Source organism: Triticum aestivum, chromosome 1A, assembly GCF_018294505.1.
Source record: "Triticum aestivum cultivar Chinese Spring chromosome 1A, IWGSC CS RefSeq v2.1, whole genome shotgun sequence".
Classification (NCBI taxonomy): domain Eukaryota; kingdom Viridiplantae; phylum Streptophyta; class Magnoliopsida; order Poales; family Poaceae; genus Triticum; species Triticum aestivum.
This window is the reverse complement of record NC_057794.1, coordinates 451,402,294-451,416,460: the sequence shown is the minus strand read 5'-3', so window position 1 is coordinate 451,416,460 and position 14,167 is coordinate 451,402,294. Positions and strand designations below refer to the sequence as shown.

Here is a 14,167-nt window from a genome sequence, read left to right as displayed (position 1 = left end):
TTAAGTGTGTAGACCCTACGGGTTCGGGAACCATGCAGACATGACCGAGACAACTCTCCAGCCAATAACCAACAGCGGGATCTGGATACCCATGTTGACTCCCACATGTTCCACGATGATCTCATCGGATGAACCACGATGTCAAGGATTCAAGCAATCCCGTATACAATTCCCTTTGTCAATCGTTACGTTACTTGCCCGAGATTCGATTGTCGGTATCCCAATACCTCGTTCAATCTCGTTACCGGCAAGTCACTTTACTCGTGCCGTAATGCATGATCCTGTGACCAACTACTTAGTCACACTGAGCTCATTATGATGATGCATTACCGAGTGGACCCAGAGATACCTCTCCGTCATACGGAGTGACAAATCCCAGTCTCGATTCATGCCAACCCAACAGACACTTTCGGAGATACCTGTAGTGCACCTTTATAGTCACCCAATTACGTTGTGATGTTTGGTACACCCAAAGTACTCCTACGGTATCCGGGAGTTGCACAATCTCATGGTCTAAGGAAATGATACTTGACATTCAGAAAAGCTCTAGCAGACGAACTACACGATCTTGTGCTATGCTTAGGATTGGGTCTTGTCCATCACATCATTCTCCTGATGATGTGATCCCGTTATCAATGACATCCAATGTCCATGGTCAGGAAACCGTAACCATCAATTGATCAACGAGCTAGTCAACTAGAGGCTCATTAGGGACATGCTTTGGTCTATGTATTCACACATGTATTACGATTTCCGGATAACACAATTATAGCATGAACAATAGACAATTATCATGAACAAGGAAATATAATAATAACCATTTTATTATTGCCTCTAGGGCATATTTACAACAGATTTTAGTTCCCCATGCACATCTTTTTATATTTTTACATGTGGCATGGTTTTTTTATTTACTGTTTGTTGTGTTTTGGACTTTTCTAAAGTTCAACAGGAATGCAGATTGGCTATGCCCTGGCCCCCTTTTTTGGGCGACTGTTTTTTTGTGGCATGATGTGCCCACTACAAACTTTACACGACAGGCCCTAGATTAAACGTATTCATCCGATCATGGATTGATCATGGGGAACGATTTCGTTCAAACAGGGAACATGCCAGATCGAACATCACCGCGATATTGAGGTCCAAAAAAACTCATTGAACTGACGGTCTATACTGTACTACTCTCTCCGTCCCACAATATGAGATCGTTTTTCAAGCTATGTGAGCTTGAAAAACAATGTTATGGTGTGGGACGGAGGGAGTAGTTGTTAAATAAATATTTTTAAAAATTCTAGTTATTAATAATCACCTGAACCCAAAGTTAAGGCTTGGATGCTCTTTCTTTTTAGATTAAAAGGGCATCATCCCGGCTTCATTTCATTAAAATGAAACCAAACAATTTTAGATGACCGAGCATGCAAGCAGGCTGACATGTCAACCACAACGGAGAACTAAGTAAAAGAAACTATAACAAGAAAAATAAGCATTCCCATAGATTAAATAGGGGAATATGTGAAAGTCATCTTCTGCTCGTGAGCTCAAATGAGTTCCGATGAATAGCAAAATAAAATAAAAATCATTAAATTTCAGAATTTTTGTGTGCGAATGTTGGCAAATGTTTTAAGTCCTTACAAAGTTCCATCATGAAATGACATTTGTGTAAGTGATGGCAAAAAAACAATACTCCAAAATTCTTTAAAAAATAACACTTTTGCAGAATCGATTTGTTTATTTTTGCCACGACCTTCATGAATGTAATTTCATGTTGAAATTTTATGAGCACTCAAACATTTGTCAATGTTTGCCAAAAAATCAGATTTTTTTTCTTGGAATTTTCTGTTTACCCAAGCTCATTTGAGCTCGAGTTTAGAAACACCATGGAACATGCTACATTACTAGAGTCATAGACATGACCATTGTAGACTCACAAACAAAGCATGGGATCTCATGTCAGCAACACAAGCCCAACACATTTAAGCTCCACGTGCACTCTTGAGCCAAACGTTATCTTCAATCAGACAGTGAGAGGATTACTGTGCACACTTCACTAACCTAGCAATGGTGGATTCCAAACAACTACATTTTTTTAACACTGGACTGTAGAACAATTGTTCTATGGTAATTATATATATAAAAGTAATATGTACAAATCAAGCAAGTATAAAAAAGAATAATCATCCCATGCAAGTTCTTAGTAACATGATCAATAAACTACAAGTGGCTATCAATCCAAGTGTGTAACTTCTAAGCCTTTGTTGGCCCAGCTCTGATTGCAATAGTAGAAATGCCCTCCTTCAAGTAATGGAGCCAATTAAGAATGTGAGTGACAGCTTGTCTAAAGATCTTGTCATTTCTGATGGACCAAATACCCAGGAGCCAATGAGAATAATTTTTAGAGGACGACAGGCCTAACAACGACGACGACTACAACCACTATCCAATCAGCATGTATCCGACCACATCAATGTAGGTGGGCTCCTGGCCAGTGCCCATATATAATGAACTCGTGATATCCAACGTGCGCTCTTTTGCAAGATCTGGGCATAGAATTTTCCATTGAGAGCATGCTACAGATATGCCTCGCAGAACTACCTACACACCAAGCCATGAAAATGTGTTAAAGCGGAGTTCATTTTTATGCTTCCAAAGAGCTCGTAAGGTTGCAACATGAATAAGGTGAATTGCTTGATGCTTTTGGTACTAACCACCACTTAGCAATGTATTCAAAGTCTACAGTAGCATAAGTTCCAGAGAGGGCGTTAATATATCTCCATACTTCTTTAACAACAATACAAACAAAGAACAAATGCATGCAAGTTTCCTCTTCATTACACAAGAGGCAGGACAACTCGAAATTTTTGCTCTTAGCTAGGTTACCTCTCTAGTGAGTGACTTATTATGAGCTAAAAACAAATAAATATGTAAATTTTAGGAGGGACATTTAGCTACCGAACATCAGGGATATGCATAGGAGTTATTCCTCTAAAATTTCACCACAACATACAATGATCTAATAGTATAAATACCATTGGATTCAAGCTTCCAAATAACTGCATCTGAATCATTAGTGAACTAAATAGACCCAGCAATGTGAACCAGATCAAACCACATAAGAAGCAACCAATTGTTTACACATCTCCTAAAGGTGATTTTAAGGTTAACACCATCTCATGCATCAGCAATGGTGATGTTTTTCTCAGGCCCAGATGCTCTTTCAACGCAGAGGTGCATTCAAGGTGGAGTTAAATTGCACCCTAATCGTGTAAGAAGACTAAGTTGGTGGAGTTAATAGTTCACAAGATCGCCACATGCACCTCTATTTTGACATTTGTCACGTAAAACTAAAAGAAATTCAATTTAGCTATACATAAGTCGCCTGAAAAATTGATTTTAGGTCAGTTGATTTTTGGGCCTTTCATTTCTGCATCAAGATTCGTGCATCTTTTTTTCTACGTTAGCCTGTGTGGTGGCTTTGACTTTTCCGACTGACCATTAAGTCTGTCAATTCTTTAAAGGGCTGAAGCCCATTCCTGTGCGAATATAGCCTTCTTTTTCCTCCTTTGTTTTTTCTGTTTTGTGCTTTTGTTTTTGTTTTTTTCTTTCCTTTATTAGTTGTTTTTTATTTTATGGGCATTTTTTGGATGTTAAATGAGTGTAAATATATACATATAAATACTATCTAATATGTGCCAAAATTTCAAAATTATATGATATTTTTTTTGCATATTACAAAAAAGTGCAATTTTGGTGCAAATTTGTGTGCAAGTTTTTATTATTAAATTTTATTTCTTCTTAAAGGGAATACCTACACCACTAATTAATACCCCTTTTTATGAAAATTCATTATTTTGATATAGTTTTAGTCTTTATTTTATTTTCATTCTACTTTAAGGGTAATACTAATGCCACTGATTCATTCGTTCTTAGATTTGTTTTGCAAAAGTTACATTTTATATGCTATATTTTTAAAAGTGCATTTTTGTGTGTGTTTGTGCAATTTTCTCACTGTTTGTTTTAGTTTTTCCCCCTTATTTTCTTTCTTCATAAATGGTAGCACAAATGTCACTAATTCATTACTTCTTAGTAAATATTTTTTTTGTGAAATTCCCCTATTATATGGTTATTCTTGCATGTTATAAAAAATGCAACTTTTGTGTAAATTATGTGCCAATTTTATCACTATTTTCTTTTATTGTTTTCACTTCTCTTTCTTCTTAAAGGGTAGTACCAATGCCACTAATTCATTCCTTCTTGAAGACATTTGTGTGTGTGTGTAAGTATATATGCGAGTACTAAATAATATGTGTGTAAATTATAGTAGAAATATGAATGTTGCACTACTATATGTTTACTTTGCATACTTCGGAAAGTGCAATTTCAGTGCAAAGTTGTTCTCAAGTTTTGAAAGATTTTTTCTTCTTCTTAAAGGGTCCAATTCTTTCTTAGAAAAGTTCATTATTTTGATTTCATTTTGATTTTTTATTTTCTTTCTTCTAAAAGGGTAAAACCAATGCCACGAATTCATACTCCATAGAAAACTTCATTTAACTATTATCTTGTTTTAGTTTTAATTTCGTTTTTTCCTTTATTTTAGTTTTCATTTTCTTTTATTTTGTAAAGGTAATAGCAATGTCACTAATCCATTACTTTTTAGAAAACACTTTTTTTCACGGAAATCTCACTAGTATATGCTTATTTTCATCATAATAACACATTTTTGATATATACATATGCATATATGCATTGTATGCATGTATAAAACTAAATATACATGTATGAGATTGCAAATATAAAAAATAAATAACTCATTCCTTCTTACAAAAATTCTTTTTTGCATAAATTCCCCTCCTATATGCTTATTTTCGCATATGGTACAAATGTGCAATTTTTGTGTAAGTTGTCTGCAATTTTTTTCCGTTATTTTACGCATAACTAATTCATTCTCCATTTGAAAACTCCATTTTTTTTGTTCATCAACGGGCCATTGTTTTTCATTGGGCCCAAGAAGTCTTGTGAGCTTCTGTTGTTTTTGTATGCAAAAAGACTTAAGTTGTGCTATAACACTGAAATTGACTGACCACAATTTTGGTTCACTCAATTGGTTAGAAATCGACTGACCCAATTCTTAAAATCAGGCGACTGACCCGTAGCTAGCCCCAAAGAAATTTTAGGTTGATGGGATGGGATGCACAATCACAAACAGAATTATACACTGTAGTATTTACTATCTAATTTCGATGCACACACGGAAGATGGAAACAATGCATAGGATTACTGTCGGTGAATACTATGCATAGTAATTGATCGGCTACTTGACGAGTACTCTCTCCGTTCACAAATATAAGATGTTCTAGCTTTCTTGCATGTATATGGACACGTTTTAGTCTATTTGTTTACTCATTTCAATTTGCATGTAGTTTATATTGAAATATCTGAAACATTTTATAGCATACTTTATTTGTGAACGCAGCGAGTAAATCCATTGCATGCGATCACTGGATTTTGCTCTTGTTTTTACTACATCTAGATATATTCATTTCTACGACAAGTAATTCCGAACGGAGGGATTACGTACTAGCTATTTAATGGTTCAACCTCACGCACGCAATTGCGTGCAAATTGCATGTGGCCTGAACAAGAGAAGCCGGCACCGGGCCCTCGTTGTCTTACTCCAATTATTAAAGCGAACAAGATGATCCATATTAACAAGAGATACTCTATATATATCATGGTTGCCTTTTGCGGCATGATCTTCCTTTTCTTTCTTTTTGCGACACGACCATTATCTCCACAACTGGATCTTGTCACGGGATGCTCACTATACTAGCTAGATCCAAGGCCATTTGGACGTTGCAACGGTTGTGCACGCATGTGTACCGCAACTAGTTAGCGCTTGCTAACCAGATTCCCCGTAATCACTATACCCTCACTCTACACGATCTTATACCAGCCCGCCGGCGGCGCCGCCGTCGCCATTTTTGTGGACGGAGGACAGCTCGCATTCCTTCTCGTGGTCGCCGTCGTCTTCCGCCACCTCCAGCGGCTTCATGGTGTAGAAGTGGAAGCAGACGAGGTAGTAGCCAAGGTTGAGCACCATGAGGCAGGTGACGAGCCAGTAGTAGGCGTCCAGCCTGCCCCGGTTGATGTTGTCCTGGAGCCACTCGCCGCCGCCCCGCGTGGCGCTCTGCACCGCCGTCACCAGCACCGTGCCCATGTAGCTGCCGAGCGAGGCCGAGAGCCAGAAGAGCGCCGCGGCGGTGCTGCGCATGCTCTCCGGCGCCTGGTCGTACAGGAACTCCATGTGCCCCACCGACGAGAACCCGTCCGCCACGCCGTGGATGGCGTACTGCGGCACCAGCCAGAACACGCTCATCGGCACCACGGCGCCCGGGGCGTCCAGCAGCCCGTGGTCGGCCGCCGCGCCCCGGCGCTTGGCCTCGACCAGCGCCGCCGTGGCGACGCTGAGGATGGAGATGGCCAGCCCGACGGCCATGCGCTGGAAGTAGGTGATCCCGGCCGGCAGGCCCGTGAAGCGGCGCGCCAGCGGCACGAAGGCGCGGTCGTAGAGGCCCAGGGTGACGAGCATGGCGGTGGTGGTGAAGATGGACATGGTGGCCGGCGGGATCTGGAAGTGCTGGGTGACGTGGCGGTCCATGGTGCGCGCCTGCTGGATGGTGAAGCTGTTGTTGTGCGAGCCGGCGGTGACGAGCAGGATGCCGGCCGACCAGATGGGCAGCATGCGGACGATGGACTTGAGCTCCTCCACGCGGTGCACCGTCGACAGCCGCCACAGGTCCACCTTCCCGGCGCCGGCGGCGTCCCCCGGCGTCACGATCGCCGCCCGGTCGAAGAACCTGCACCAATTCACACGGCAACATGCAAGCGTCCATCAGACGAGCTCCGAAGCCGTACGTACGTGCACACGTGCGCGTCTCCATCGACGCTACGTGGAGGCGCGGTTTAAACTAAAGCAGTACGCGCTCTTGCTTTCTTTCTTTGTGCACTGATAATGTAACTGCCACCAAAAGCAGCCGACATGGCGAGCACAATCCGTGCACGCCGGCGCCGAGCCACACATGCACGATAAGCCAGCGATAACGAGACGGCACGGCACGGCGGAGGCACTTACGTGAGCTGGTTGGTGTGGAGGAGCCTGCCGTTGGTGGAGATGAGCGCGTCCAGCTCCTTGTCCTGGTACAGCATGCGGGGGTCCTCCGGCAGCGGGGCGCGCCGCTTCTTGTAGGCGGCGGCGACGACCTGCGCCAGCCGCGTGAACGGGCTGCCGCCCGGCTTGAGCCGGACGTAGAGCGGGTAGCCGACCACGAAGACCACGATGGAGACGAGCATGCCGATGGCCGGGATCCCGAACCCCCACCCCCACCCCACGTTCTCCTGGATGTACACCACCACCGTCAGCGCCAGCAGCACGGCGAACCCCATGGTGAAGAAGTAGAGGTTGAAGTACTGCCGCTTCTTCCCGGCCACCGCCTCCGTGTCCGTCCCACCGACGCCACGGCGCTCCTCCTCGTCCTGCTCCTGCTCCTGCGGGTCGAACTGGTCGGCGCCGAAGGCCACGACGCACGGCCGGATGCCGCCGGAGCCGAGGGACGTGAAGAGCAGCGAGACGTAGAGCACGGCGAGCTGCAGTCCGTTGGCGCGGCGGCACGGGGCCGCGGGAGGGGAGCAGGGCCGCGGCCGGAGCGACGGGAGCAGCGCGGAGACGACGAGGCCGAGCATGCCGAGCTGGTAGAAGACGGAGCCGGCGACGATGGTCCAGAAGCGGCCGGCGAAGGAGTCGGCGGCGAGCGCGCCGAGGATGGGCGTGAGGCTGGACGTGCCGCCGAAGTTGGTGAGCGTGTTGGACGCCTCCACCAGCGGCAGGTGCAGCTGCTGCGTCAGGTACGTGATGAGGTTGGCGCCGAACCCCGCCGTGGCGAACCTGTCGCACACCTCGTTCACTGCCGGCACAATTTTGGACCGACGTAGCAAAAGCGATGAGAAGAGAATCAAAAGCTCATGCATGTATTGAATTGAAGTACGTATGTCCAATTGTTCGTCTACTCCAGTTTTTGCCAACTTGCCATCGTTAAATTTTGTTTCAAGTGCGACAAACTGGCAGTGGAAATTGGTGCGGAATTGTCGTCAAGAAGCTCAACTGCCAGCAGAAAGGAGAAGCAAGAAACCAACTACTCTACTCTAGAACGAAACAAAGTTACTGGCCAAATATCCAAAGACGGAGAGGCGTACGTCTTCGTACTGTGAAGAAAATCATATAAAATGCAAGTCGTCACAAGCGCTCTAGTTGGTAATCTTCGCTGGACGCGACCTTGAGTTGCCGCCCAAATCGGGAACTTTACAAGGTAGGATGGACTCTACAATGCTCGCTTGTTTCCTCAGATTATATTCATTCAGGAAGGATGCATCTACCGACAGCAGATGCTAGTGCTAATGCAAGCGAGCAGCTCTCACTCACCTAGTATGAAGGGCATGGTCTTGAAGCCGCCCTGCTTCCTCTTCTTCCGGCCCCCGGCCCCGTCCCTGCCCGCCGGCGGCGTGGTCGCCATGGCAGCGGCGCTACGGACGGCTATGTGATGAACGCTCGAGCTGCTGCTTGCTGCAAACAATGGAGGCAGAGGATGCGACAGTGGCCTTCACATGCCCCTACATGTGATGTGGGGATGTAGCCACGTATATATAGGTGCGACGAGGGAGGGAGGGGCAGCAAAGCATCGCAGCGGCCGACCACCCAACCTGTCACTGTGCACTGTTGGCTCAGACCAATTAACCCAGCGTACGATCTGGGATTTTGCTGGATTTTTTGAGAAAAAAAGAAAGGAATGCTGGCTGGCTGGCTAGGAAATGAAACGTGGTAGTGGTCTGGTCGTAGTGAGCATTATCCATTGTTAACGTATAACTTTATATAGCTAATCTCGTGTATTCTGTTTGCATACGGTTGTACATATACGCGTATAGGGTTTATTTCTTGGTCTCCAAGACTTGTAACTCTGCTATAAATATATGAGCCGATCGCCCCTTGAGAAGCGTCTTCCCTCAAACTGTTTCACATTTATATGGTATCAGCCCTACATCCTAAAACCTAGCTTCCGCCGCCACCAAAACCCTCAGCCACCGCCGTCATCCTCCCTCCGCGCCGCTGCAGCTCCTTCCTCCTCCCCAGGCCGCCGCCATGTCGACCTCTGCCTCCACTTCCTCTACACTCGGGGGCCTCCACCTCATCGACGCTCGCGACGCAGACCGCCGGGGCCATGATCCCGTCCATCGCGTCGCCGGCGTCCCAGGCCGTCCATGTCGCCAACGTCAAGACGCATGTCCCCGTCATCCTCGACCTCCAGAAGTCCAACTACGCCAAGTGGCGTATGCTCATCACCGTCCTCCTCGGCAAGTACGACCTCACCGGCCACATCTCCGACCTCACACCGCCGGATGCCCGCTCGGCGGACTGGCAGCATCAGGACTTCGTCGTGCGCTCGTGGATCTACGGCTCCATCAGCGAGGACATCCTCGACACAATCATGGCCCAAGATCAGACCGCGTACGAGGCCTACGCGCTGATCCAGAACCTCTTCCTCGACAATCAGCTCACCCGGGCCGTCTACCTCGAGGCGGAGTTCCGGGCCCTCGTCCAAGGCGACCTCACCATCACCGCCTACTGCCATCGCCTGAAGGCCCTCTCCGACGCGCTCGCGGACGTGGGGCAGCCCGTGACCGACCAAACCCTGGTCATCACCTGTCTCCGGGGGCTCAACCCCCGCTTCTCCGACATCACCACCCTCGTCACGATGCAGGTTCCGGCCCCCACCTTTCTGCAGACTCGCTCCATTCTTCTCCTCCGCGAGAACCAGCTCGCCAACACCGCCCCGGGCGGCCCATGCCGTCCCAAGTCGCCCTCTACGGCAACACCACCGGCTCCTCCACCGGTGGCAATTCCGGCGGCAATGGCGGCCAAGGCGGCCGCTGGCCCAAGAAGAAGAAGAACGTCGGCGGGAGTGGCGCCAACTCCAACCATGCCTACCCTGCCGCCGCGTCCGGACCATGGATCTACTTCAACCCCTACACCGGGCAGACACAGCAGATGCAGCCCACCTGGCGCCCCTACGACGCTCCGGCTGCTCCCGCCGGGGGCGCCGGCCTCCTCGGGCCAGCCCCGTGGTCCACCGCCCCGGCACCGCCATCCCGTCAGTCCACCTGGGTACCCCCTGGCCAGGTCGCTTACACGACCCAGCTGGCGCCCCTGCATGGCCAGGCATGGGGCACCAACCCGCCTCCACCCGCGGTGCCCTACCACCCTGCCGGCTTCGCCCCGGCTCCTGCATGGGACTGCTCCGCCCTCGTCGCCGCCCTCAACGCCACCGCTGGGCCCTCTGCCGCCGGCTCCTCCACGCCGGGTGCTTGGGTGATGGATTCCGGCGCCACCTCACACATGGTCTCCGACCCCGGTATACTCTCCACTTCCTCCCATCCTCCTCCCTCTCTTCGAGTCACTGTCGGCAATGGTGTTCCCCTTCCTATCACCGCCACCGGCCACGTCACTCTCCACACACCTAGTCACACATTTTATCTCAACAATGTTCTCGTTGTTCCAGATATTATCAAAAATCTCCTTTCTACTCGTCAATTTACAATCGATAATTCTGTTTCTGTGGAGTATGACCCATGTGGTTTTTCTATTAAGGATCTGCACACTCGGCACGAGATCATTCGCTGCAGTAGCCCCGGACCGCTCTACGAGTTCAACGCCAACACCAACCCCACCACCTCCCCGTTTGGACTCGTCGCCACCACCACCACATCGGAGCTATGGCATCGTCGCTTAGGACATCCCGGTCGTGACTCTATGTCATATTTATCTTCAACATTTGCTATTCCATGTAATAAAAGTACTCAAGTGTGTCATGCATGTCAACTTGGCAAGCACGTGCGTTTACCCTTTTCTAGATCATCAACAGTTTGTGTTGCTCCGTTCCAATTACTTCATTGCGATTTATGGACCTCACCTGTTGCTAGTAATTCTGGTTTCAAATATTACCTTGTCATTGTTGATGACTTCTCTCATTTTATGTGGACGTTTCCCCTTCACCGGAAATCCGACACATGTGATATTCTCATCAACTTTGTTGCATACGCACGCACACAATTCAACCTCCCCGTCATATCCTTCCAGACCGATAATGGTACCGAGTTCGTTAACTCTACCTTCATCGAGTTCCTTGCACGCAACGGTATACACCTCCGCATGTCCTGCCCATACACCTCCCCTCAAAACGGCAAGGCCGAACGAGCACTTCGCACGCTCAACGACATTACCCGCACCTTGCTGTTCCAAGCTTATATGCCCCCTGCGTACTGGGCCGAGGCCCTTGCCGTCGCAACCTTCTTGCTCAACCGTCGTCCTAGCCAAGCCTTGGACTTCCGGATCCCGTATACCCTCCTCTATCAAAAACCCCCCTCCTTCTTCGACCTCCGTGTCTTCGGGTGCCTATGCTACCCTAACCAGTCCGCCACGGCACCTCATAAACTCGCCCCTCGCTCCACCGCATGCGTCTTTCTTGGGTACCCTGCATCGCATCGCGGCTATCGGTGTCCCGACCTAACGACACACCGCATCATCATCTCACGACATGTCATTTTTGACGAACACACCTTTCCTTTCGCCACCACTTGAACCACTCAGTCTCCGGACGATCTCGATTTTCTTCTCGACTTGGTCGCCACGCAGCCTGCTCCCGCGGTCGTCGTGCCTCCCGCGGGCCAGCCCAACATGGCGCCGGCCTCCTCGGCCCAGCCCGCCATGCATGGCTCGGGGCCTTCCACCCCGACGTCGATCGCCACAGCGCCCGCCTCACCCGCGCCGCTCTCGTCTGCGTCACCACCCCCGTCCCCCTCTCCACCACCACCACCACCCCCTTCTCGTCGCTCTCGCGACAGCACCGCCTCCACCACCAACACTCACACCATGCTCACTCGCGCCAAGTGTGGTATTTTTCAGCCCATTAATAAACTTAATCTCTCGGCTGAACACTCCTCTCTCTCTCTCCTATTCCCAAAACATATCGCTCTGCTCTCCAGGATCCTCTTTGGCGTGCTGCCATGACTGGGGAGTACGATGCTATCCTTCAGAACCGCACTTGGACTCTTGTTCCTCGACCGGTTGGTGCTAACATTGTTTCAGGAAAGTGGATCTTCAAGCACAAGTTTGGTGCTGACGGTGCTCTCGCTTGGTACAAGGCACGGTGGGTGGTCCGTGGATTCTCGCAGCAGCCTGGCATTGACTACGACGAGACCTTCAGTCCCGTCGTCAAGCCGGCCACGATCCGTGTTGTGCTCAGCATCGCCGTCTCACATGCTTGGCCGGTTCATCAGCTGGACGTCAAGAATGCCTTCCTCCATGGCGATCTCGATGAGGTGGTCCACTGTGAGCAGCCACCCGGCTTCATCGACCCTACACGTCCTCACCATGTCTGCCTGCTCCACAAGTCACTCTATGGACTCAAGCAGGCGCCCCGCACGTGGTACCAGCGGTTCTCTCATCACGCTCATCGACTGGGCTTTGTGGATTCTCAGAGCGACGTGTCTCTGTTCGTGCTCCGGCACGGCTCTGAGATGGCCTACCTGCTCCTCTACGTGGACGACATCATCCTCACCGCGTCCAGCGCCGCGCTTCTCCAGCACATCACCGACCAGCTTCACCGGGAGTTCTCCATGACCGATCTCGGGGACCTGACTTACTTCCTTGGGATCTCGGTCTCTCGGTCTTCTTCCGGGATGCTTCTCTCGCAGCGGCAGTATGCCATCGATCTTCTTCAGCGCGCTGGCATGATGGACTGCAACCCGTGTGTCACGCCCATTGACACCCGTTGCAAGCTCTCCGCCGACGAGGGTCCTCTCGTCACCGACGCCACGGAGTACCGGAGTTTTGCCAGGGCCCTTCAGTACCTGACGCTCACTCGCCCCGACATTGCACATGCTGTTCAGCAAGCGTGCCTCTACATGCATGCTCCCCGGGAACCTCATCTCAACCTTGTTAAGCGGATTCTTCGCTATGTTCGGCACCCTCGACCTCGGTCTATAGCTCCACTCCACACCGGCCGCCTCGCTCACTGCATACTCTGATGCAGATTGGGCCGGCTGCCCCGACACTCGACGATCTACCTCTGGCTACTGTGTCTACCTCGGTGATAACCTGGTGTCTTGGTCCTCCAAACGCCAGGCCACGGTGTCTCGCTCCAGTGCCGAGGCCGAGTATCGCGCCGTGGCCCATGTCGTGGCTAAGTGTTGCTGGCTTCGTCAACTTCTCCTCGAGCTTCATCGTCCTCTTCCATCCGCCACCGTTGTCTTCTGTGATAACGTCAGTGCTGTTTACATGGCATGTAACCCGGTCCAACATCGCCGCACGAAGCACATCGAGATCGACATCCACTTCGTCCGCGAGAAGGTGTCTCTCGGTCAGATTCGGGTTCTTCATGTGCCATCCTCACAGCAGTTTGCCGATATCATGACGAAGGGCTTACCGACTCAGCTCTTCTTGGACTTTCGGTACAGTTTATGCGTTCGACCGACGCACAAACTGCGGGGGGATGTTAACGTATAACTTTGTATAGCTAATCTCGCGTATTCCGTTTGCATACGGTTGTACATATACGTGTATAGAGTTTATTTCTTGGTCTTCAAGACTTGTAACTCTGCTATAAATATATGAGCCGATCGCCCCTTGAGAAGCGTCTTCCCTCAAACTGTTTCACGTTTATATCCATGTCCATTCTGGGTTCTTTTCTTTCCTTTCAGTGGCAGCCGAGCCGAATGATTGCAATTATCCGGGGGAAAAGAAGGGTTTGTGTTCCGGAACTTTGCCAACGTCAAAGGTTACTCGATCTGCCTCGTTTCTCGCTTTTGGAGAAGAGATGACTGAATGAAAGGTTTTGCACGGTTGTTTCAGAGTTAGGTTTACTGATGCTGACTTTGCCATGTTCTAGAGCCCAACTGAACTCAGAGCTTAAATAATATCAAGTTTAATACTTTAGCTCAACACTACATAGCCATGCCATGCATTCACTTTCAAACAAACAAAAATTGACACCGTGACCTTGTTGAGCTAAACACTCATAGTTTAGCTCAACCCATCCTTGTGGTGCTACCGGTGCATCGAATG

The 14,167-nt window shown here is 49.2% G+C and overlaps 1 protein-coding gene across 1 annotated transcript; it reads right to left on the bottom strand.

Annotated features, from left to right (window-relative positions):
• Positions 1-5,700: 5,700 nt before the first annotated feature.
• Positions 5,701-8,659, bottom strand: LOC123055525 (protein NRT1/ PTR FAMILY 3.1). Its single transcript, XM_044479518.1, has 3 exons — positions 8,474-8,659; positions 7,130-7,958; positions 5,701-6,854 (listed from the first exon to the last, which is right to left on the bottom strand). The coding sequence occupies exons 1-3, from the start codon at positions 8,562-8,564 to the stop codon at positions 5,942-5,944; spliced, it is 1,833 nt and encodes a 610-aa protein (XP_044335453.1). The 5' UTR covers positions 8,565-8,659; the 3' UTR covers positions 5,701-5,941.
• Between the last annotated feature and the right edge of the window lie 5,508 nt (positions 8,660-14,167).